Source organism: Oryza sativa, chromosome 7 (genome assembly GCF_034140825.1).
Source record: "Oryza sativa Japonica Group chromosome 7, ASM3414082v1".
Classification (NCBI taxonomy): Eukaryota; Viridiplantae; Streptophyta; class Magnoliopsida; order Poales; family Poaceae; genus Oryza; species Oryza sativa.
The window spans coordinates 15,512,131-15,538,531 of NC_089041.1; the positions used below are offsets into that span (position 1 = coordinate 15,512,131).

General features: G+C 39.8%; 2 protein-coding genes and 1 pseudogene across 2 annotated transcripts; all 3 read left to right on the top strand.

The window, feature by feature from the left end:
• The first annotated feature begins 4,016 nt into the window (after window positions 1–4,016).
• Window positions 4,017–5,552, top strand: LOC4343119 (aquaporin PIP2-4-like). Its single transcript, NM_001422130.1, has 3 exons — window positions 4,017–4,718; window positions 4,823–4,963; window positions 5,078–5,552. The coding sequence occupies exons 1-3, from the start codon at window positions 4,110–4,112 to the stop codon at window positions 5,186–5,188; spliced, it is 861 nt and encodes a 286-aa protein (NP_001409059.1). The 5' UTR covers window positions 4,017–4,109; the 3' UTR covers window positions 5,189–5,552.
• An 8,585-nt stretch (window positions 5,553–14,137) lies between these two features.
• On the top strand, window positions 14,138–15,516 carry LOC4343120 (aquaporin PIP2-4-like; annotated as a pseudogene).
• Window positions 15,517–21,972: 6,456 nt separating this feature from the next.
• On the top strand, window positions 21,973–23,346 carry LOC4343121 (aquaporin PIP2-5-like). The gene is made up of 3 exons (NM_001422135.1): window positions 21,973–22,658; window positions 22,754–22,894; window positions 23,027–23,346. The coding sequence occupies exons 1-3, from the start codon at window positions 22,059–22,061 to the stop codon at window positions 23,135–23,137; spliced, it is 852 nt and encodes a 283-aa protein (NP_001409064.1). The 5' UTR covers window positions 21,973–22,058; the 3' UTR covers window positions 23,138–23,346.
• The last annotated feature ends 3,055 nt before the right edge of the window (window positions 23,347–26,401 follow it).

Below are 26,401 nucleotides of genomic sequence, written 5' to 3' on the forward strand. Positions count from 1 at the left end.
GAGCTATACCAAACAGGCCCATAGAAAGTGGATTACCTGGATCCCTTTGGTTTTACAGAAATTTTATGCCTCCTTTAATTAATTAGAATGCAAATATTATAGCATCTTTTTATAGTAATTAGTTCAATTCCTCTATGAATTTTCTTTTTCTGATAACGAATTCATATAGCAACGGGAAAGTGTTTTCGATTAAAAAAAAGGCCGTAGTTCACATGCACTGCCAACCCGAACAGATTAGGCGTAATGTGAAATGAATGTAAACAATCACTTAGGACTTGTTTGAAAAAAAAAAAGGGTGAATTAGACCCATTTGTTCTCAGACTTTACTACAATTTCCCTCTCATTTTCCAGACATGTAAAAAAGGACATTTTTAAAGGGAATTATAAATGCCTGATCCATAAGAAAAACCTTGGATGAAAAGAGACCATGAACTAGCTGATAAATCTAATCACTACTTGGATCCAACCAGGGGCGGATCCAACGTGGGTGCAGGGGGACTCGAGTCCCCCTACACCCACAAGACCCATGAATACCCTCGGAGCACCCCCTTTAATTTTTTCACCATGAATGATAAACTAAAAGTCCCTAAATGGCTGGAGGTTGAAGAAATTGTGTAATTGAGCCCCTCTAATTTTTTGTTCCTGGATCCGCCCCTGATCCAACCAACTCCCCATCACAACAACTTTTTGTCAACCTATAGCTTCTAGCTAGCATGTGAAATTTCCCTAAGATTCTCTCATTCTTTGGTCGGCGCATGCATGCTTGCCTTTCTCCTCTTATATGTACATAGCCACAAACAAAAACCCATTCAGATAGACCAGAAAAAAATAATGACCCAATCAAGCCAAGAAATTGGTAGCCATGCACATATAATATCAGCAATGACAGAAAACGGTGACAAGAGATTGATTTCGGCGCCCAACTTTCTTTTCCTTTGTGGATGGCGTTCAACCACCGGCTAGGCATGACAACACTAGCACAACACTAACTAGTTGCCACACTGATTAATTGTGGCTAAGCTTGGGCTCCTAGTTAATTATTGAGAGTGAACTAACTTAATTATGCCATCTCAAGAAAAAAATGATAAAAAAATTAGGCCAACAATTAATTTGTGGAATGCTAAGCTAGTCTGCTAGTGCATCTTGGCCACAAGATGATCCGAAGTGATATATATACGCTGGACCTCTGGTGGTGGGTCCCGTGAGCAGGATAGGGGAGATGACGTCAGCATGAGGATCAAGCCGGTGTTGGACGGCCATCCAATGATCCAACCCGGCCTACAGGTAATCATTGAGATGCTCTATCATCCGTAGTTCCAAAATCATCATATCACCGTCTTAAGCTGCCATAGAAAAGTATTAGCTTATAAGCCACTGTTAAATTTTAAATCTTATTTTAAGTTTTTTTATCTTTTAGTATTGGATTTTAAATTATTAACGTGTATAAAGATTTAGGAAAAAAAATCCGAATTATCCCCTAAACTATAAGGACGGTACGAATTACCCCTAAAAAACAGACATCCTTCACCTGTAACTTTTTATACCGGACAAATTACCCCTTATCTCGCTCTTGAGCGGTTTTGGTCCTACGTAATTTACACGTAGCAATCCAATCAGTATAAAAAAATTTAAAGAGCGGTGGGCCCAAAAAGCAGAACTGATATGTGGGTCCCTTCGTTTTTTTATGCTGACTGGACTGCCACGAGTGCATCACGTAGGACCAAAACCATCCAGAGTGAGGCAGAGGAGTAATTCGTCTAGTATGAATAGTCAAGGGTGAAGGGTGCCTTCTTTTGTGGTTTAGAGGAGTAATTCGTACAATCGCTACAGGTTAGGGGTGTAATTCAGACTTTTTTGAAAAATTTAACCCACAAAATATTTTTTGTTGCTCATAAACCATATGGCTTACAACTAGTAAATGGCAAACCGATAGGAGTCTAAAGAAATAATTACTATACATGTGGGAGTATTTAGTGAAGTGTGCGAGCGATCTCTAAACAAGTATGCCATCTAGATTAGGGATGAAAACGGTACGGAAACGGACGGAAACCATCTTTATCGTTTTCGTTTTCATATTTTTTTTTCGGAATCGGAAACGGAATCGGAAACCCCGGATACGAAAACGGAATCGAATATAATCGAAACCGAAAACGAAACGAAAATGAATCGGCGCGGATACGGTAACGAAAATTTATCGGAATAAAAAAAAACCCTCAAACTGAGCTTCAAACTTTGTCAAGTCTAATTCTCAAGTCTCAACAATCAACAATATATCACAAAAAACACACATATATATATATAGACTCATGCAGTCATGCTCATTGCTCAACAATATATACAGAGACTACACATAAATCAATCATTCATAAATCAATCATTCAACATTCACTCACTGCTGGCTGTTGCGATGCGAGGTGTCGTCGGCGTCGATGGCGGTGAGGAAGAGTTGCCACTTGCCACTGCCAGTGCCCACTGCCCACTTGCCCAGTGGACTAGTGGAGCATGAGGCTTCAGCGGCTACGAGAGGCGGCTGGGGCGCGGGGCCATGGGGGGCGTGGACGGTGGGGGCGCGGCCGCGCAGGGCCGCGGGGGGCGAGGACGGCCGGGGCGCGGCGGCGCGAGACCGCAGGGGCGCGGCCGCGCAGGGCCGCGAGGGGCGAGGGGGCGAGGACGGCCGCGAGATCTGTATGCCGCTCCTCCGCCCGGCTCGCTCTGACTCTCTGTCTCTCACTCTTCTCTATTCTCTAATCTCTATTCTGAATTAGGTTAGGACTTAGGGTAGATGCTGAGTTGGGTTGGGCTGGGGAGGTATTATGGACTTGTAGTTGTACTTGTATGGGCCTTCTGTAACTTCGGAAATTCCGAGAAAGTTTTCGGAAAATTTCCAACCGATTCCGAGTTCCGACGGAAACTGCTATTATCATATTCGATTCCGTTTCCGGCAAAATATTTCCGAATTCGTTTCCGTTTTCGAAAAATTCCGAAAAAATTCCGACCGACTGATTCCGTTTTCGAAAACTGGCCCGGAATCCGGAAAAATTACGTACTGTTTTCATCCCTAATCTAGATGCCTTAACCTTCAAAATGTATTTTTATACCAAAACTTGTTGTGAGTGTCATATAGATTTAAATGGGTTTTCACTTGCTCTGTGCGCTAACATGACATGGTATGGTGACGCTTAGGTGTCAGCAGGATCAACATGCCAATCATAGAGAAAAAGAAGAGATTGGAGAAAAGAGAAAATATGTTTTTTTTATTTTTTTTCTATGTGACTAACATATTGGTGCCACCAACACATAGGCATCACTGTGGTACAGAGTGGGTTAGAGCCCGTTTAAATATGTATGGCACCCAAATAAGACCAGGGACCCAAAATTGTATTTTTGAGAATTGAAGAACCTAGATAACATATCTATATAAGTTTGAGGACCATCATTCTGTCAGTACACTTTATTTTAAAAAAAAACATATACATCTTCAATATTTCTAGCAGCTTAAATAAAGTAATAATTAATTGGAACACTCCCAAAAAATTAGTGTAGCCCTGATTTTTAGTTATACTCTTGACTATATTATTTATTTAAGAAATATAGTTTATTCAATCAGTGATATTCCTACGAAATGTTGGATAATAACATATGCAGGTCATAAAACATGGTAATGATCAACAGATATGGTGGTCCTATTGATGTTTAAGAACAAACCATAGAGGAAGTCAAAATCTTCAACGATTTACTAGTTTTCTTTATAATCTGATGTCAAGGATATCCGCGATTGTATCAATATCAGGACCTAATCTTCAAAATTAGTTCAATAAATATCGTCGAAACAACTATATCGTTATATTCAAACAACACGCGTTAATGCCAGGGAAGCTCCAGAGAATGCCAGGGAATTGGGTATATTATATAACCAATTCAAATTTCGATTAAAATCAATGAAACATAAACCCTAGAACAAATCCCAGTACCACTGAAACCCCTATAAATATACATCCCAACACAACCAGCAAACCACAACACTTGCAAACCTCTCTCAAGCAGCTTAGCTCCTGCCTCCTCCTTCTGTGATCACTTCTTGCAAACCAATCGAGTCCTCAACGAGGTCAATGGGCAAAGAGGTGGACGTGTCCACTCTCGAGGCCGGCGGCGCCCGGGACTACATCGACCCGCCGCCGGCGCCGCTCGTCGACGTCGACGAGCTGGGCAAGTGGTCGCTGTACCGCGCGCTGATCGCCGAGTTCGTCGCCACGCTGCTCTTCCTCTACGTCACGGTGGCCACGGTGATCGGGTACAAGCACCAGACGGACGCCGCCGTGAACGGCGCCGACGCGGCGTGCGGCGGTGTGGGCGTCCTCGGCATCGCGTGGGCGTTCGGCGGCATGATCTTCATCCTCGTCTACTGCACCGCCGGCGTCTCCGGCGGGCACATCAACCCGGCGGTGACACTCGGCCTCTTCCTGGCGCGGAAGGTGTCCCTGGTGCGCGCCCTCCTGTACATGGCGGCGCAGTGCCTCGGCGCCATCTGCGGCGTCGCGCTCGTCAAGGGGTTCCAGAGCTCGCTCTACGACAGGTACGGCGGCGGCGCCAACGAGCTCGCCGCCGGCTACTCCACCGGCACCGGCCTCGCCGCCGAGATCATCGGCACCTTCGTGCTCGTGTACACCGTCTTCTCCGCCACCGATCCCAAGCGCAACGCCCGCGACTCACATGTTCCCGTAAGTGCATAAACTTTCCATCGATTTGTGTTTGCACCCTGCAGCAATTTGCACATTGCAAGAACTCGAGCTCATTGCTTCTATTTAATTTCGATAAATCAAAGGTGTTGGCTCCGCTGCCAATCGGGTTCGCGGTGTTCATGGTGCACCTGGCGACGATCCCGATCACCGGCACCGGCATCAACCCGGCCAGGAGCCTCGGCGTCGCCGTGGTCTACAACAACAACAAGGCCTGGAGTGATCAGGTACATACTACCTTACTGCCAAATTGTGCAAGAATTGCTTTGTTTGTTTCTCATTCCTGGCTGGTTAATTGGCCATGAACTGACATTGCATTGGTGTTCATCTGTGTGACGCAGTGGATCTTCTGGGTTGGGCCGTTCATCGGCGCGGCGATCGCGGCGCTGTACCACCAGGTCATCCTCCGTGCCAGTGCAAGGGGCTACGGCTCCTTCCGGAGCAACGCGTAGTTGAGCTCGTCTGGTGATATCCGTGGTCAAGTCGGCATTGTTTGGGCTCTTTCTCCTTCAGAGTTTAAGGTGAATGGAGAGAACAGAGCACCTGTTCGTCAGTAGTAGAAGCAGCTTCAGTTTAAGTGAGAAGCCCTGCAGTGTGGTGTATGTTTCAGTGTTTGCAATGCAAGTGTAAACTCTGTCCCTCTGTTGTCTTCATGTTTCTAAGAATCTAAGTGAACCAAAAGTCAATAAATTGAGGTGGTAGAGTTGAAGTGATCAAGGGTGCCTACAAATTAAGGGCGAAATTGTCCATGTGACAGGCTCTTAGCAAGTGACATGCTCCTAAAGAACTTTAAGAAGAAAAATATGTTGTTATATACTTCCTCCTTTTTTTTTCTAAGTCAAAATTTTTAAGTTTAATCAAATTTATAGAAATACACAACAACATTTTTCAACACTAAAAAACATATGATCAAAATGTTATTCAATGTTAGATTTAGTGAAACAAATTTGATGTGGTAGATATTACTAATTTTTTCTATAGAATTGGTCAAACGTAAAAAAATTGACTAGAATAAAATTAAAGCGTGTTATAATATGAAACGGTTGGTATACTTTGAAAAATGAATATTCGACCATACTTTTACTATTGAGTGAATTGACAGTTTGGACCACCTTTTATTACTAAAGTTTTACTTACTACCCTTAACTAATATTCTCACATTGGAATAAGGTAAGATTATCTGTGTTACACATTGGACTGCCCAAACTCTCTTATCTAGCTTCATCTATACTCTCCTCCGGTATGTATCGAGGACATATCTCTATTTTTTCTTAATTTATTTTTCTAACGAATTAACAATACTTACCAAATACCGTATCGCTGGCATATCCCGCTCACTACTATAAAACATCACATAGAGATTAGTCTTATAGGTGCTGGCTTATTTAAAACCGGCTATGAAGCTTTTTCTACATTTTTTTCAATGTAAAATTGAGAACCGGTACCTATAACCACTCATCGGTACCGGTTTATTTCAAAAACCGGCACCAATAGTCCTCTAAAGTTATAGGTGCCGGTTCTTATAACAAACTGATATACATGGACATGGTATAGGTGCTAGTTCTTATAATAAACCGACACCAATAAGTGCGGTATCATAGGTACCTTTTTATTATGAACCAGCTCATACGGGCATCGTTCATGTGTCAGTTTTCAATAAAAACCGGCACTTATGAGCCCATAGGTAGCGGTTTACCATTAAAACCGGTGCCTATGATGATACAATATACGTGTGTTTTTTATCTAACTTTTTCATTTGAAGTCGGACAAAGATAAACTTTGTATCAAATTTGTAGAACTCGACGAGATTTATAATTTTCTAGTTGATGACTTTTCGATTTAAGGTTGTTTGGATATCAAAAATGTGTTACAAGGTCTTGGATCTATTTGCTCAAGTGGATATTTAAATTTTCTAAACAATATCTAAAGGAGACAAAATCTATATAAAAGTTGTAGAGATAGATGATATCTACATTTATGTAGTTGACAAACTTTTTATTTGAGCTCATCTAAGGTGTTAATTATGAATTATAAGTTTGGATGACAATAGTCTCAAAAGAATAACATTTGTTTTCAAGACAAGTGCGTGTGTGTAAGATGGTGAGGAAGCTTTGGTTGAAGAGAGAGATTTTGAGTTTGAATCTTACATGACACACATATATATGAATACTAGGTGATACCCCGCGCTCTGTTGCGGGATTCACGGATGAGTATATATTAAATATTGTCGAAATGATGAAAGTTGAAATGTTAAGAAAATAATGTGAGGAAGATGATTTGACACATACTTGTTGAACTCTATAATAGAATATTGTAGATGATATGTCATGCTTGCTTGGGATTTAAAATAGACTAGAATAATAATTGCTAGTGAGTGAAGATGTGGCATGCTTGCATGGGATTTTAAATGGGCTAGAATAGTAATTGCTAGTGGGTGATGATGTGGCATGCTTACATGTTGAGCTTTAACTTTAGTGGGTAACAACTATACAGAAAGTATAGATTTGTTGAAACATCCATGTGACTGGTTGGAAGAAGAGTGATCGTATAGGTGCCTAATGGAAATACCAAATATTTTTTTCAATTTTTTTAGCACCTGCAAATTTTAAAAAATAAGTGCACCCCTAAAGGTGCCGGTTCTAATTTAGAACCGACACCTATAGTGTCACATAGACCCAAAGTCATTGGTATTGAATAATTGGTGCCAGCACCGGCTACCCCTTTGGAACCGGTACCTATGAGCTTTTATACAGTAGTGGCTTATCACTGTATCGGATACATATATCCGATACCAGAACAGCTGAAAACTATTGTATCGGTGCATCAAAAAATGTAGAAAGTGTGGAACCTAATCACCCATAACTCCGTGTCAAGGGGTCCAAACTTAGGATATTTTTAGGCTATTTATAAAACTAGGAAGGTAGCCCGCGCGAATGCGCGGGCATACGTCATACGCTAAGTTTGAGACATTTATAAGAGCAAAATATTAACCGTGAATATCTACCACGATTTCTCCATAAATTGTTTTCGTCTACATTAATTTCTTTTATAATTTTCTAACATATTAGTTTTATATTATATCATATTAAAGTAATATCTATAAGCAATTATTTATAATCTTCTTCATCACTTGAAAAAGGTAGACTTATTTTCTTTAGAATACATGTCAACGAAAAGTAAGTGTAAAGTAAAACTGAGGTATTTTTCTTTTTTTATTGCATATATATTATCATGGTTTATTCGAGGATTAATTGGGTGGGACATGATGCTCCACTAAATATATGGGTTTATATAGCTTAATATGATTGATGTAATTTGAGAGTTGGTCCATGTATGAACATTTCATATAGAGTGGGTCAGAAGTTCCACGCAAGCTAACGTGAAAGCGAAATATAATTGCACAATACATCATGTATACACATCTGGTTTTTCTTATATAGGATAGATCTAACTATTAGAAATAATGATTCCACCGGTTTAAAAGGCATATAAGTATTCCAAAAATATAGCTTAAAAATTATGGTCGGTTTAATATCCAACATTATTGCGAAGTGAACGTAGCTCAACCGGTTAGGTTCGTTGTAATGGAATTTGCCCACTCGGGTTAATGTCCCAGACTTAACAAATTCTTTCAGTAGTAGGTGACGTACACATCGACAGCGAGACGTACGTAGTGACTTCGTCAATCTTAATATATATCACCCTAGTCTCTCGGAAGTACTCATAGGGGTATATGCATGTGTGTGTTCATAGATGTGAGTGTATGCGCGTTGTGAGCGCCCGTGTTTGTACTTTGTACTAAAAAAATATTAAAGATTATTTATTGTTTCTCTTTTAGTTTAATAGATAAAACAATAGGGAGGGGATGACAGAGTTGTGTAGATGTGAGAGTGAGGAGGAGGTGGAGATTTTATTTTTCTAATTTTTCTAAATGATTTAAGTGAAAGCCGATGATGGGGTTTGTACATGCCCAGGATAATTTTTTTCTCAATCTGGTGGATAGTAGTACATATGGCATATTTGAGATTTTTTTTTTCACTTTTTTGGGTGAACAGTACATATGTACGTGTAACTCGTAGCAATTAGGTGGGACCGTGGTAGGGCTAATCCTTCTTTTTTTCAATCGTAATTACTTTTTTTTTCTTTTTTTTAAGTGAGTAGCAAAGTACGGAAGTACGTATATATACGTACAACTATTCACGTGATTTTTTTTATTCGAGCAGGTTAGATGTATTTTAAATAAATCTAATCTAATAATTTAAAAATAGTGGGTCCACCAATATAAATGATTGCATGTTTTTTCTCACAATTCGTAAGGTTTTCTCTAATTTATTAGAGCACCACGTGGTGGATAGAACCGTTCGTAGGAGCGCCACATGGCTATTTAGAAGCATTTATAGGAAGTTTAATAGATTTTTAGTCTCTAAAGTTACCTATTGTATGTCGACCTGATGTATCATGATGTATTTAAGACCACAACATTACTTTTATACACCGATACTTTATATAATTTAACGAATACAATGGATCATAAATTGGGCATATAATTAAAAATAATTTAAAAGATAATGTGTAGAGACCGTTGATTTGATATTTGATATTTATATTATAGATATAGTTTACATGCCTATACTTCCATATATTATGTAATATTATATTTTATATTATACAAAGTCCTACATTAGATCGTCGTTTTTTTCCAAGGGTACTAACGACACATTTTTTTTGGCTTTATTATTTTTTATCGTACGTATATGTTTATTTCTTTTCCTTCCGCCTAACAGCAGGAAGCTTTATTTGTTTTTTTATTCAATTATACTTGCGTACGGACACCAGTTGCATATTTTTTAAGGAAAAACTATCACCTTTTTAATAATAGATTTAATCTAATGGTCTAAATTAACGGGTCCACCAATTTAAGTGAAAATCAACGGTGATATTAGATAGTGCCACGTGGCGGTCTAGGAGTGTTTGTAGGAGCGCTATGTGACGGTTTAGGAGTGTTTGTAAGAAGCTTAATGGACTTTTAGTATATAATAGATAAGATTTTAAAACTGGTCATAATGTGAAAAATCAAGTGTTGTGGTATATAGTACGAAATTGAAGGGTTCGATTCAGAAACACGAAACGACCCTAACAGGAGAGAAGAGCCAACCGACCAAAGAATAAAAAGCACACACGAATCCGAGTCACGCATCACGTTCACTAGCTGCAACAGGGATGGATGCAACTGCTTAGCTCCCTTACAAATGCATATACTAACATGCATCCTTTAGGGAAAAACTCGCTAATTAATGAAGCTATCTACAGCTTTCCCTTTCTCAGTAACATGATACTCCCTCCGTATTTTAATGTATGACGCCGTTGATTTTTTGACAAACGTTTGACCTTTCATCTTATTTAAAAAATTTATGTAATTATAATTTGTTTTATTGTGACTTGATTTATCATCAAATGTTATTTAAGCATGACATAAGTATTTTTATATTTGCATAAAATTTTTGAATAAGACGAGTGGTCAAACGTTGGTTAAAAAGTCAACGGCATCGTACATTAAAATATGAAGGGAGTATTAACTAACCAAAGTGATCGATCAAGAAAAACTGCAGCGTAGGCATACAACGAGGACTGATCCAGCAGGCAAACATCCAGCATCCCGGCCGGACCAGGACAAGAACCGGTGAGATCGAAATGGAAAGTAACCATGGGCTACTGATCACTTGCTGCATCCAACCAAACTCTCACATTACCAACTTTCTGACCAAGCTTAATTTCCATGTGAATTTGCATTAGATTCTCCTCTAATGGTCGGCGTATGCATGCATAACACACGACAGAGTGACAGAGCACGTACTTGTACACTTGGTCATCTTAAGCTCAACCCAGCATTCCTGGCTATGAGTATTAGTGTGCAAGCATATAAAGCAAACTGGAATTGGGAAGTATCAGTGGAGTGTATGACTCCATCCATCATTATTTAAATTCAATTATCATTAAATATGACTATATATTACATTCTTAGTTGGCATGTAGAGGCCAGAACTATAAATCCTTTATCGAAGAAACTAGTAATAATGCACGCGTGAGGAAAAGATATAATGGTACGATGCTGGACTAAGCCGTCATATAGAATATAATTTAATTTGATTCAAATATTTTAGTGACCAAATATGTTCAACATTTTGTTTTTAAAATATCAAACACTCATATTCAAAAGAAAAAAAAACATGGTTGTATAATTTTGTAATATATTAACAAGATGCCCGCACAGTTATCTATATAAATACCTTTGTGGTTTTTGTAAATATATACAACCAGTGAAGGATCAGCAATACCAAACATTTTTCGATGAAGATCATATAATTTAATTTTTAACAAATAATAAAGTAAAATCACCAGTACATCTTAACATAATAAAATCTATGAAACATAATTAATATGCCCGCGCATGTGCATGCGAAAGTGAGCATGAGGCTAGCGGCAGCAACATATGATGCAAGTGATGGCAACACTATGGGGCGAGCTCAGGAATGTGGCTGTTGACAAGCTTAGGGGAAGTGCCGGCTAAAATAACTATTAGATACCCCACGCATTACAACGGAAAATTTAATATACTTCAAAGAAATCTCGAAGAAAACAATATAATAAGTAAATTGTTTACACATAATATCTAAATAGATAACATTTTTTCTATATTAGTTGATGTGAAATTGCAATTCTATATGATACTTGGATGGTTATGTATCAAACATAAGAAGGATCCAGTGACTATTAGTTTTCTAAGTGTCATAGTTCAATGTGCAATAACTATATTTAGTGAGTTTTAATACATATGATAAATGGATGGTTAAGATCAAAGCATGAGAATATTTTTTTAAGATGATATTGCTCAATACATGACAAGCTTTTGGTATAGGATGTACAGATTGGCCGGCCGGTGACGTGAAAACAGAATGCTCGCTTCTTTTCAAATTGTTTCATCCTTGTGGATGGAATTGAACCTCCGGTGACCAGAATGACAGCACTAGCAACGTGCCAGAGGACTGATGATGACCGATCCAACTGTGTTGTGATCAAGCTTTTCTTTGTCCTTGTTAATTCTTGAAAGTGAGCTAACTTAATTAATTCTATCAGTTAGGTGATGAGTGTCAGTGCATCTTAGCCACAAGACATGAACCAAAAAGTGTGCTAGATGGAGAGATGGTGTCAGCTCCGGGAATGAGGCTATATATGATGGACGGTTTTGTTACAACCAGAGGTGCCACTTAGCAAAGGAACACTAACAAACGCTAATAAGGGTGGCAGAATGAACCTACATCAACTATAAATTAGAAGACAGACCATACAACACACAGGATTTGTTGATGAAATTCAACGATTTCTATTGAAACTGTCCTATATTTAAGTTTTAAAAGTTCGATGAAATCTTACACAAGAGAAACGTCTAGAGGTCTTCCGGCTAGCTCCACAAGGTGGTGGGCTAAACGACCTAGAGTTTCAGAACCTCACCACTTCTATTTTTTTTTTGCGGGGACTCACCACTTCTAATTATTTGATATTAAGTCATTCCCTAATATTCGTGTTTTTTATATCTTATACAAAACTTTAAAACTTTATGACCACAAGAAGTTTTAGAAACGCTAGAGGACATGTAAAGTCCTGACTCAAGTACTAGTACACCTCACGTATTTTATAACCGGCGCTGCTATACATACGACTAATTTGTTACGATAGTTGTACGATGAATTGTTTCTCTTCTAGGCTCATAAAGCTTATTAACGTTGCAAGTTCTGGTCCCACACTGGACCTCTTCTAGCGCTGACCCTATATCCAAAAACCCAAGCTCATCACATCATCGTCCTGACATCTTACAATTAAGCCTCCTGGCACAGCTAACCAGAGTAATTTATTTTTCCTAATAAATCTTATATACTCGTACTGTCGCTTAACACTTATCATGTGACCCAGCTTAAGTTAAGTAAATTATTTTACCGTGAACCTAGTTTAAGTAAACTAGATAGGTACCCCGCGCGTTGCTACGGGAGAATTGTGTGATAAAATAGTTAGATATGAGTTGTAGAAAAAATATCTTATTTACTATATGATTTTGTTTTATGTGCTTGTATATTTTGTACCTCGATCAATTATTCAAAAGTTATAAATGGTTGAGTTATATGTTGTGGCTTTTAGGAAGAAGAGATGCAATTTGCACCCTTGATGAATCATCCAAGGGCTAAAAACAATTGAGGTGACGTGGCTTCACGAGAGAAGAGAGAATTAGCATTAACTACATTTAGTGGGGATGAGCTTTATAGATATATAGGATTACCCATGCAAATATGTTCCTTGCATCTCGGACCCTGGTAGCATCACCCCTAGTTGTAAGTATTCTAAATTTCCAATGGCACAAATCAGGATAAGATGCAGCAAACGTTTATGTATGAGCCAATGTTTGACATGGTTTATATTTATTTGGATATAGATAGAGCAAAAAAGGCAAAGAAAAATAATGAGTATATGCGTATGGGATTGGGCTGCAACATGCGCGTGCACCACGTAACGTTAAGATGCCAAGCGCCGTCCTCATTTGATCGTACAAAAACATCATATACGTAGCATTTTCCATTTCATAACAGTCTCATTCATTAATAGGGATTCCCATGTGTTTCAAGATAACCCCTTCCATCCTTATTACCAGCTCGTTAGCAATAGTTTGAACGAACTTCTTAGGTCTTACCAGATTTCAAACTTTGTCAATGTAAAATATTTCAATTAACGAGAAGAATCATAATCAAATATATAAATCTAGTTGGAGTATGAAAAATGTATTGTCCAAATAAGAAAACATAGTAAGAAACTCTAAAACTATAATAGAAAAAAAAACGGTTAGGGTGTATGCCTACACCCACCAGAATATATGTTATGCTGCCCGCGTATGCGGATATGTTCTCAATAGAAATTTAGCATTATTAGAGATTTGTCGTTGTATACGTTGATTGCGTGTATAAGTAATATATGTATGTCTTCCTATATATATTAGTAATAACATTTCTGTATAATGTAATGAACCAGGTTCATATAATTAGAGATAGACGAGAAGGATGATTAAGAATAAAACATTCGGCCTCGTGGCTATGTACGCTGAGTGTACGAACGTGTTGTGGGAGGAGGGGATGGAATGATGATGACTCTGTTTTTAGCAGTAGAGATAAGAAAAATCCAAATGACAAACAAAATAAATGTGGAAGGATCTAAACGCCGTTAGTTGTCCATCAACATTGACAGCTGAAAATGCCTTCCAAATTTCATTACAAACCATGATGAAGCCATCTTCTTCTTTCCCTGATTCACTCATAAACCCTCTATAAATGGTTCCTATCACAACCACAAACACCACAGCTCAAAACACTTCCAACTTCCTGAGCATTTCTCCATTTGTCTCTTCCAAGGCAACAATGGGCAAAGAGGTTGACGTGTCCACTCTCGAGGCCGGCGGCGTCCGGGACTACGAGGACCCGCCGCCGGCGCCGCTCGTCGACGCCGACGAGCTGTGCAGGTGGTCCCTGTACCGCGCCGTCATCGCCGAGTTCGTGGCCACGCTGCTGTTCCTCTACGTCACGGTGGCCACGGTGATCGGGTACAAGCACCAGACGGACGCCGCCGCGAACGGCGCCGACGCGGCGTGGGCGTCCTCGGCATCGCGTGGGCGTTCGGCGGCATGATCTTCGTCCTCGTCTACTGCACCGCCGGCGTCTCCGGCGGGCACATCAACCCGGCGGTGACGCTCGGCCTCTTCCTGGCCCGGAAGGTGTCCCTGGTGCGCGCCCTCCTGTACATGGCGGCGCAGTGCCTCGGCGCCATCTGCGGCGTCGCGCTCGTCAAGGGGTTCCAGAGCGGCCTCTACGCGCGGCACGGCGGCGGCGCCAACGAGCTCGCCGCCGGCTACTCCACGGGCACCGGCCTCGCCGCGGAGATCATCGGCACGTTCGTGCTGGTGTACACCGTCTTCTCCGCCACCGACCCCAAGCGCAACGCCCGCGACTCCCATGTTCCGGTAAGCATATATCGGAGTACACAACTTTGTGTTACATGGCAAGAACTCGAGCTCATTGCTTCACTTCTGTGGTAAAAATCAAGGTGTTGGCGCCGCTGCCGATCGGGTTCGCGGTGTTCATGGTGCACCTGGCGACGATCCCGATCACCGGCACCGGCATCAACCCGGCGAGGAGCCTCGGCGCCGCCGTCATGTACAACAACAGCAAGGCATGGAGTGATCAGGTAACGTAATCTTGCTGCCAAATTTGTGCGAGAATAATTAATAATGCTGTTGATCACAAGCCAGGATAATGAACTGACATTGCATTGACGCACACGCAGTGGATCTTCTGGGTCGGGCCGTTCATCGGGGCGGCGATCGCGGCGCTGTACCACCAGGTCATCCTCCGCGCCAGCGCAAGGGGCTACGGCTCCTTCCGGAGTAACGCCTAACCTAGCTCGTTCGTTCGTCCTGTGATCTGCATGGCCAAGTGGAAGCCATTATTATTCAGGCTCTCTGCTTCTCCTTCAGAGTTTAAGATGAAATGGAGGGAACAGATAGCTAGAGCGCTGGCTTTTTATCCGTAGTGGAGATATGCAGCTTCAGTCTAAGTGTGAAGATTGCAGTGCTGCAGCAGTGCAAGCATTCGTGTGTTTGTGCGTACGTGCAAATGTGACCTTTTTCTATGTATGCCCTTCGGTTTGAACCTGAAAATCAATCAATAATTTTTTGAAATCCACTAAACACTGAGATGTACAAATGTACCAATGTACCGTGTGTTTGGGTTCCAGGAATGAGATGGATCAGGATGGATCATACTCTGAACAAAATTTTCTCGGTGTTTGGTTTGGAGATAGATGTAATCCAATATCCGGGTTGACTTTGTCCCTAAAAAACTGGTAGAACAATTCAATCCACTTTTCCCTCTTGCTGACATGTGGATATCACTTAAAAGGTATTACATAGGATCATCCCTTATGTTAAACAGATGAATGGGATCATCCCATCAAAAAAACAAGTACAAGTCCAACACACCTTACCACATTCCCAAACCAAACCATACATAGTGATTAAGAATCCGCATGTGTAAAGTACTAAAGTATCCGTATGGAAATACTCTGAACCCAATGGCGCCAAAACCACATGAAACCTGATTGCTACATACTCCCTTCGTTTCATATATAAGACGTTTGACTTTTTTTTCTAGTCAAACTTTATTAAGTTTAACCAAGTTTATAGAAAATTAGCAATATCTAAATTATCAAATTAGTTTTATTAAATCTAGGATTGAATGTATTTTGATAATATATTTGTTTTGTATTGAAAATATTATTATACTTTTTCTCTAAATTTAGTCAAACTTAAAGAAGTTTGACTAAAAAAACAAACATCTTATAATATGAAACGGATGAGTAGGCCTTAGAAAGCTTGAAGGTATTGACTAAAGTAGCAAATTTGCTTTTGGTAAAATATGAGATACCCCCGATGACATTGGAGACTTAAATACACATGTATGAATACATATACTTCTATGGAAAGGATTTTCTCAAATGGGTATAGGACCGCAAACAGAGATAAGGATCACAAGACCAACTTCAGTAAGATCTCAAAGACCTAACTCTACCGAAGACTTCCAAGAATAAATCTTTAAGTCCATCCCAAATACAAAAGAATCTAGGGGTTCAAATTAAGGACCTAAGATAGAGCCAGGACTTTGAATCTCAGATCAAGTATTGAATCAAGCATCAAGTCTACAATCAACGAGCCATCTATTAATCTATAGAGCCAAACGCTTCATCAAGCCATGCCATCAGAGTTCCCGACGAGACTATGTACATATATAGGACTAGACTAGATCTGCATATATATCTTTTAACTATTTCCATATACAATAGGGTGTAGGATTGTTACACTGAGAAAGGCCTACAACTTTGTAAAATCTCTCGTGCGTCTAACCTGGGATAAACCTGTATATCCCTGAAGAGAGCTAAAGGACGGACAATACCCAGTTATAAATTCTGCTATAGTAAGATATTTTCAACTATAGTTGAATTTGATATTCAACTATTGCTACTATTTTCATAAATACAATTATACATTATAGCTATATAAATCAATCAACACCGTCATAAGATAGACCCACCATGATTTGACAGTAGAAACATCTCTTTCTAACATGATTTTTTTTTACCAATACAGTAAGCACAGTGGTTCTGGTTCTACTTCTACTTCGGTCTTCTTGTAATAATATAGGAGTAATAGCTAAACAAACATAGAATAACAACAAAAAAATATTTAGTGAGTTAAATGGAGCGTGGTGAACTGATGAGGAAAGTATATGTGCACGTTTTTCCAAATCTAAAAGAGCACATATACCCTTAGCTGCTGACAAGTATTTTGACCAAATTATCACAAAACTATAGATTTAAGGAGTTGCATCACAAAACTACATATTTAGCACCAAATTTATCACAAAACTACATATTTTAGATTAAGTATCATAAAAATGCATATTTAATATTGAACTTATCACAAAACTACAACTTTTGGAGTTTATATCCCTAGCACCATTGTTATGGTGGAGCTATAAACATCATTACTTTGTGATTAAATTGATTCTAAACCTAAAGTTTTGTGATAATTTAATTACTAAATATGTAGTTCGTGACACTTCATCTTAAATGTGTAGTTTTGTGATAAATTTAGTGTTATATGTGTAGTTTTGTGATACACCAAGTTAAATCTGTAGTTTTGTGATAATTTGGTCATAGTATCTATAGTTTTGTAAAATTTACTCATTAAAATATTACCTCAAAAGAAAAATTTGAGTAAGAGCAAGTTTAATAGTATAACCAACTATTGGCTCTAAATCATCTATAGTTAATTTAGTAGCTAATTCATACAATAGTTACATATAAACATGTACTACATAATTAATGCATGGTCCCACTTGTCATATCCACATGTATCTTGGAGTTCGTGTTGCAGCTGGCTACAAATCTGTAGACCGCTACTCTTATCTCTCCTTAAAATATGTTTATAGCTGATTTATAGTCTACTATCGTACCTGCTCTAAGTGCAACAAGCAGTCTACGCTCAAGTCCAACATAGTTACACGAGCAAATTAACTTGCCTAGATTTTATTGTCAGCGTTATGCTTGCATTTATCAACTTACCGCACTTGCTGGAGAGAGTCTAACTTTTTATAGAAAAGAATCTACTATATCTTACATACTAACTTGAACAGCTCACTTTTTATCAACATAATACACCCTAAGTACTGTCTTCGCATGATAAACACACAACTGTAAAATAGCAAAACAATCAGGAGCCATGGATTATATTACCACATCTATGTCAAATATAATGCAAGCCAATCCAGCATCCACAAGGTCCAAGACAATGGCAATTGGCAAGTAAATTCTCGAATCCATCCAACTAATGGTGGTCAGAAGTGTAAAAACCATGGGCTAATCAAGTTGTATCCAGTGAACTGAGCTCCTCATCTCAGCCTTTTTTGGTCATACGAATTTACTTAATTAATCTAGATTATTTGGTCGGCGCATGCATACATAATACCAAACAGAGAAGGCTCGATCTCATTCTATATCTAATTAGGCAAACAGTAAATCTTGATACTAAATGATAGCTATCAAGCAGGCAGGCAGCAGGTAGATATGCAGAGAAAAAGGTGAGATAATTATATCCATAGTTCATGACAGGAGAACAACCGGCTTAATTGTGGATGGAATTGAATCTCCGGCTCAGCATGACAACATCCAGAGGCAGAATGTACACTTTACATTTGGTACGTTTGTATTAATTAATTATGTGGTTAAGCCTTTCCATTGTCTTGATTGAGATCACTGAACTGGCTGGTTAAATAATCTAGCTTTTATTAGTGTTTCCTGGCCACAGGATTTAGATGGAAGGATACATGATGCTGGTGGTGGGCCCATACTGCAGCAAAGATGGGGATGAGGGTCGGCGCTGAACGGCTGCCCAAACCAATAGATCATCATGGGATTATTCAATTATTACCTTCTCAACGACAATTACTTGTTGAGGCAGTTGAACCATAGTTTTGATGTTAATTTTCTGTGGTAGTTTAATAATTTGAGTCAGGTTATTGCATACGATGTCTCCAAGGTTTCTCTTTCAGTTTAGCCGTTTGGGGGAGGGTTATAGCACCCGGCGATATCCAACCACGGTAATTCTAATAAACCGATAGAAACGGAACAAAATTTATCAAAACTTTTAATTTATGTTTAAAATAAACTTGGTCAGGTTAATGGCGTGGGACACGTTACCTACCCACAGACAATAAACCTATGGTACGTACGGTTATCACAGTAACCACATAATAAGGAAACCCCGATTGCATCATTGATTCTTGGCATGGATGTACTAATTGATTACTTCCTCCGTCCCTAAATATAAGGGATTTTGGTTGGATGTAATGTATTCTAGTACTACGAATCTGGGCATTCTCTATGTTCATATTCGTAGTACTAGGATATGTCACATCCAACCAAAATCCATTATATTTAGAGACGGAGGGAGTACTACTATAAACTCTCCTTAGGACAGCTTAGGAGATGTCCTAAAAACAGGAATTTATCCCACAATTTTCATAACAGAGTAGTAGAACAATTATATGCTAACAATATCATGTTCCGAAATACACGTTGTAGGTTGACAATATGTTTTATTGTTGGAAACATGGAATTCCATCTCTTGAACGTGCGTTGAAAGGATGCATTTGCAAGTTTACAAGTGTAATGTGTGCGTGTGTATTGTGTGATATGGTGGGTGTGCACAAGTTCATCTTTAGGTAATCTCTACTATTATTATTATAAAAGTTTAAGGTGTTTTTGCCTAAAAATTGTGTATGTCGTCCGATTTGTTTCCGTTGTCGTATCAGTTTAGTTCGGCATGATTCAGCCACCGTTCGCTCGCTCGGACTGACAATGAAGATTGAATCGAGCTATGTAAAGAAAATGATTATTTTCTTGCTTTATGTGTGCAAATTTAATGAGAGAATCCATTATATGCCATTGACTTTGTCACACGTCTACGATTTGCCACTGACTTTATCATGTCCTACAATATGCCATCGACTTTTGCTTAACTTTTACGATTTACCATCGCCGTCTAGTTAGTCTCCGTTAGTACTGTACAAATTTGTTGAAATGACCAAAATACCCCTAGGACAAAATTTTCAAAATTCGGATAAAAATTCTGAAGTATCATATTTTAAGTTTTTGGAAAAAAAATGGATGTTTACAATCTTATGTTTATAATATGATATTTTGATAATTTTATCCAAATTTTGGAAGTTTTGTACTAGGGGTATTTTGGTCATTTAGACAAAATTGTACAATGCTAACAGAGGCTAACCGGACGATGATGGTAAATTGTAGAAGTTAGGCGAAATTCAATGACATATTGTAGAACATGACAAAGTCAGTGGCAAATCATAGCCGAGTGACAAAGTCAGTGGCATATAATGGATTCTCTCAAATATAATTGGGCTGTAGAAAGATAGCCAAACTAACATATATGGGTTGTAAACTTGAGGAAAAGGAATAAGTCTATTTTACCTATCTCCTGTTTTGCTTATGATCAAATGGCATCTCTCAACCCAAAACCGGGTATAATGCTTCCCTCAACATAAAAAACCGGTGCAAATTGCAAATTAGCTCCATTAGTGGTTTAGACAATTGTTTATGCTAAGTCGGTAGAAAATTTTTTAAAAATAATAGTGGGACCTATATGTCATCCCCTTTCTATCTGACACATATGTGCAAATTAAATTGGCTCTACCCATTGCAACGCACGGACATCTTTTCTAGTTGAAAAGTTTGTGCTGCCTATCCCATTTATATATACATGTATATATTTGAGATAAATTTTGCTACATAACATCGTTAACTTCACGTTTTAACTATAGGAAGCCACAAAAGTGAACCTTTAGAAGATCACATACTCAAAGTTGGATATTTGCTAGTGTACACTACACCAATTAAAATATTTACTTTTAGTTGAATTGGAGAGAGAAATCGTGTGAAATGTCGAAAATACCTTTGAGCCCACATGTCATATCTCCCATCCATCTTCTCTTCTCTCTATCCCCTCCATCCACATCAGCAATGCCGGAGGACCGCCGCCACTGCCCTCTCGTCCCCAATCTCAATCGCCTTCACTACCTCCCTCTAGCAATCAGCCCATGTGAGTCCATTCTCATCCACCAGCTGTCCAATGACCGCCGCCACAACCCTATCGTCGCCATCCTTGGCTGCCAAGGCCACCTCCCTCCCCCTGTCGGCCCGCGCAAATCCCCTTCTTGTGTAGATCACCGCTGTCCGACGACTACCACCACATCTTCTTGTCCATCCCTTGCCAACTCCTCGCCTCCCTCCCGCCCATGTGGACCTCCTCCCCGTCCAGATTAACGCCATTGTGGTCCAGGTAGAGGAAGAAGGAGAGGCGGTGACACAACAATAGCAGTGGCAGCTCGGCCTCGAGGGAGTTGTCGGCCGTCTCAGGAGACGACGAGTCCCTGCCTCACCACACTTTTGTGTTGATGTGGACGGAGGGGATGAGAGAAAGATAGGAGTGGGAAAGCTGAAATGTGGGCCCGTGAGTATTCCTGACATTTCAAACGATTTATTTCTCCTATTCAATTAGAAATAAATATTTTAAAGTTATGGTGTCCATCAATAAATATCCAACCTTTGAAAGTGTCGTTCTCCCAATTTTACGGTATAGCTAAAATCATGATGTTACAATGTGATGTAACAAAATTTGCCTATATTTGAATACCAAGTTCAGTTTAAACTACTGACTATTTCGATGCATTCCTGATTTATTTGCACATATTTCATAACTCAGCTCATCAGCAGGTCATCCCTTCCACAAAACCGAGCTATGTCGCCGTGGATTTATGTTGTAGCTATGGTGCCAGAACAAAACATTTAATGGAGCATTAAGGGAGTTGTACATACTACATGGTTCACAGGCACACACAGCTCATGGGATTTGCTGTACAATAATGTTGACAGCTATAGCCAAGATCACTACAAAGTTTCCAAAATTAAGAAAACCAAATTAAACCATACAATAAGACCATCCTCTTGTTCTTCTCACAAAACCCTTAAACCCCTATAAATACCTCCCCCATGGCACCCAAGATTCCACAACACAAACACTTGCAACCCCCAAGCATTTCCGTTTCTTGCTCTCCTCCGTCCGTCGAGCCAATCAGGCAAGCGAGAGCAAACGCAATGGGCAAAGAGGCCGACGTCGAGGCCGGCGGCGTCCGGGACTACGAGGACCCGCCGCCGGCGCCTCTCGTCGACATCGACGAGCTCGGGAGGTGGTCGCTGTACCGCGCCGTCATCGCCGAGTTCGTGGCCACGCTGCTGTTCCTGTACGTCACGGTGGCCACGGTGATCGGGTACAAGCACCAGACGGACGCGTCGGCGTCCGGCGACGACGCGGCGTGCGGCGGCGTGGGCGTCCTCGGCATCGCGTGGGCGTTCGGCGGCATGATCTTCATCCTGGTGTACTGCACCGCCGGCATCTCCGGCGGGCACATCAACCCGGCGGTGACGTTCGGCCTCTTCCTGGCGCGCAAGGTGTCCCTGGTCCGCGCCATCCTCTACATCGTGGCGCAGTGCCTCGGCGCCGTCTGCGGCGTCGCGCTCGTCAAGGGGTTCCAGAGCTCGTTCTACGACAGGTACGGCGGCGGCGCCAACGAGCTCGCCGCCGGCTACTCCAAGGGCACCGGCCTCGCCGCCGAGATCATCGGCACCTTCGTGCTCGTGTACACCGTCTTCTCCGCCACCGACCCCAAGCGCAACGCCCGCGACTCCCATGTCCCGGTAAGCACCGGAGACACACACTTCATACTTGTGATTGCACGTTGCAAGAACTCGATCTCATTGCCTCTCTTTTTTCAATGAATTAATCAATCAAGGTGTTGGCGCCGCTGCCGATCGGGTTCGCCGTGTTCATGGTGCACCTGGCGACCATCCCCGTCACCGGCACCGGCATCAACCCGGCGAGGAGCCTCGGCGCCGCCGTCGTCTACAACAACAGCAAGGCATGGAGTGATCAGGTACATATGTTCTTCCAAGATTACTACTATCAAACAGAAAAATATGCATGGTTTCATCATGCGGTTGAACTCTGAATTATCAAGCTATGAACTGATATTGCAATTGCATTGCTGTTCATCTGTGTGACGCAGTGGATCTTCTGGGTTGGGCCGTTCATCGGGGCGGCGATCGCAGCGCTGTACCACCAGATCGTCCTTCGTGCCAGCGCCAGGGGGTACGGCTCCTTCCGGAGCAATGCTTAAGCCGCAATCAAATGTGCTCTTTCTCCTTTCAGAGTTTAAGGTGAATGGGAAGAACAGAGCACAGGGTGATCAGTAGTAGAAGCGGCTTCAATTAAGAAGAGTGAAGCCTGCACCCTCAAGTGTTTTGTGTGTGCGCTATCAAAAGCAAGTGTGACATTGTTCGATCGAATAAATTATGATATATATGAATGAATGCAAGATATGAGGAGAAATTGTGTCGCTTCTTCTATTGATTCTCTTAACAAAATATTGTGGGATTCGTACAGCTTATTTGCGAAGAACTAAGCATAAATTCCATGTTTGGTGTAATAAAAGTAAAAGGTTTGTTCTGGTCCAACGTACCTCAAGGTACCAATACCACCAGGTTTTTCAAGAATCAGGACATTCAATCTAGGAGGGTAATCGAGAAGAAAATACTTGATTTATTTTTATCTTACCTTTTTATTATTATTAAACTTATGGCTGTGTGTCTTATGACAGAAGCCGGAGATGTAATCCATTTCCATTATCTAAAAATCGAGAAGTCTCACTCCGGTGCTCTCTACCTACCGTAGAAAAAAATCTGAACGATTGATCTCATTTGATTTAATAGTTCATATCTATTTCTACTACCACCATACTTAGTGGTAGTAGAATCATGGAGGGATGCTTTTGCCAAGCACCGCTGCCACCACTGCTAATTGAGTCCTCGAGCACCGCCAAATCCATTGCTTGACCACCACTCCTGGAGCATCTTCGCTCCACACGGTGACACAAACCGGCCACCTCGCTGCCGACGACAATTGTGCATCGCCGTCTCAGGGATTTGGGTTAGAAACTGCAGTTTCCAGTTTCCACATGCCTCGCCGAAACATATCGCTCACATTGATTGATCCTAATCTCCAACACGAATTTTTAATTTTATCCATCCACCTCGCTCAACATGGTCAGTTACCACCTGATGATGGAGTAAATGGTACCTCAAGGTACTGATTAACACCAACCATCCGATCAGACCCTGCCAATGACTGAGATTTTGTACCGGATTGCCTGTTGTACTGTAAAATCTCTCTTAAAAAGTACCCCGTTTTCTTTTACAACCAGAAGCCAAGGAAGAACCACTAAAATTAATTGGGCAAATGGTGGAAGTATTATGACTGAGCTGTAAGCAGGGTTCATAATGTGTGTCGGATGTTCCGCTTGTCTATGAATTTATTTTAGTATTGCAAAAAAAATTCCAATTTCAAATCTTCCCACCCCTGCATCTACATGCCTATTGCATGCGGGCATGTAATTTTTAGTCTTTACATGAAAGTTTTGAATATCCTATAGAAATTATTTTTAGATTGAGTGGTTTTTCTCTTTGAATCTATTTTATAATAAACTGAAGTTTTTGTACATAATGTTTTTACATATAAAGATTTTTAGTTTCTAGTCAAAGTTTTCTATGGAGTTTTGAAATCTATCTATCTATTATTATATACTAAAAGTCCATTAAACTTCCTACAAACGCTCCTAAACCGCCATGTGGCACCCTACAAACGTTCCTAAGCCACCACGTGACGCTTTAATAAATTAGAGAAAAAATATGAAAAAAGAAAAAACATCTAACCATCAATTTTCATTTAAAACGGTGGACCCGATACTATTAACCATTAGATCAAAACTTAATCCCCCTCACCCTTTCCTTGGCCGTCCCCACATGTGTACGTACTTACGTACAAATTCCTCCCCCATCAATCTCTTCTTTTCTTTCCTAATTAAGGCAGTCAAAAATACACACCATAATTTGTTACCGTGGAATCAAAAGATCTGTTTTTCCATGGAGTTTTAGCCGGGAGCGAACACACAATCACTGTTATATAAAAGAGTGGTCTCGATGTTACTGTAAGTAAAAAATGTGTCTTCATGGGTCTCATATTTTACGGGAAAAAAAATACATATTTGAAATATGAGGATGGCATGAGCTGTCAATTATATGGGATTCTTTGCAACGAGCATAATTGTGACCCATTACATATAATCTGATGTGTAATTTCAGTGCAGTCTAAAGTTTATGGATTTTAATGTAGTCTATGATGAGCATAATTTTAATTTTATATATAATATTTGTAACACAATATATAATCTATGATGATAACATAAGTTATCTTATTAAAAATAACTTTCTAAAATAGATATAATCTAATGGTCTAAAATAATGGACCCACTAATTTAAATGAAAATCGACAGAGAACTTTCTAAATAGATATAATCTAGCAATCTAAAATAACAGGTCCACCAATTTAAATAAAAATCAACAATAAGATTGTAGAATACCACGTGACGGCCTAAGAGAGTTTTACTACAAATGCTCCTAAGCCACAACGTGGCATCTTAAATTAGAGAAATTTCTAAAAATTCTAAGAAATAAAAACTAAACATCTAGCCATCGATTTTCATTAAATCAGGTGGACCCGTTATTTACCACCGTTAGATTTATCCAAAGAAAAAAATAGATATTTTTGAAACATGGCAGGCGTTTATATGGATCATACATAATTGTTTATACCGATGGATTAAATATTATATATTTTAAAAGCTAACAAATAGCATGGAAAAATATCTAAGCAATGTTGATGAAGAAATAATACTTTTGAAAGCAGGTGTTATCCGGTTGATATTTCGCCTATATAAGCTTTTCAAATGCAATCTAAATACATGCCCGTACAATATAAGTTTTTCAAACATGGCAATATAAGTTTTTTGTAGTAGTACTTTTGAAAAACTGGTGTCATCCGGTTGATATTCCACCTATATAAGTTTTCAAACACAATCTAAAATACATACCCGCGCAATGCGCGGGCTACCTTCCTAGTTATTTTAAAAATTAGTGATTTTTTCCTTGTTAATATATTTTATAAAAACATTGAAGTTTTTGTAAATATTTTTAGTTTTTAGTGAAATTTTATATAGAAAGTTTCCTTTTGAGATTTCCTTGTTTCCTTTTGAGATTTCCTTCGGAGTATTTTTTTGATCAAAGTGCGTAAAAACGGACCTGAGAAAATAAATGTGAGAAAAGAGTCTCACTATACAAACGATTCAGGTGTATAGCAATATGACCCACGTACACCTGAAGCCATATAGCGATAGATGAATAAAAGGGTTTGAGATTCACCTGCGTGGTAGCTGTTGATCATACAAATTTCCCTATGAAAAAACGTACCAAATCAAGGAAAACCGGTAGCGCATTAACGTGGCGTTCGTTGACTTGTTTCTTGCACGAACATCCGCGTCGTAGATGCC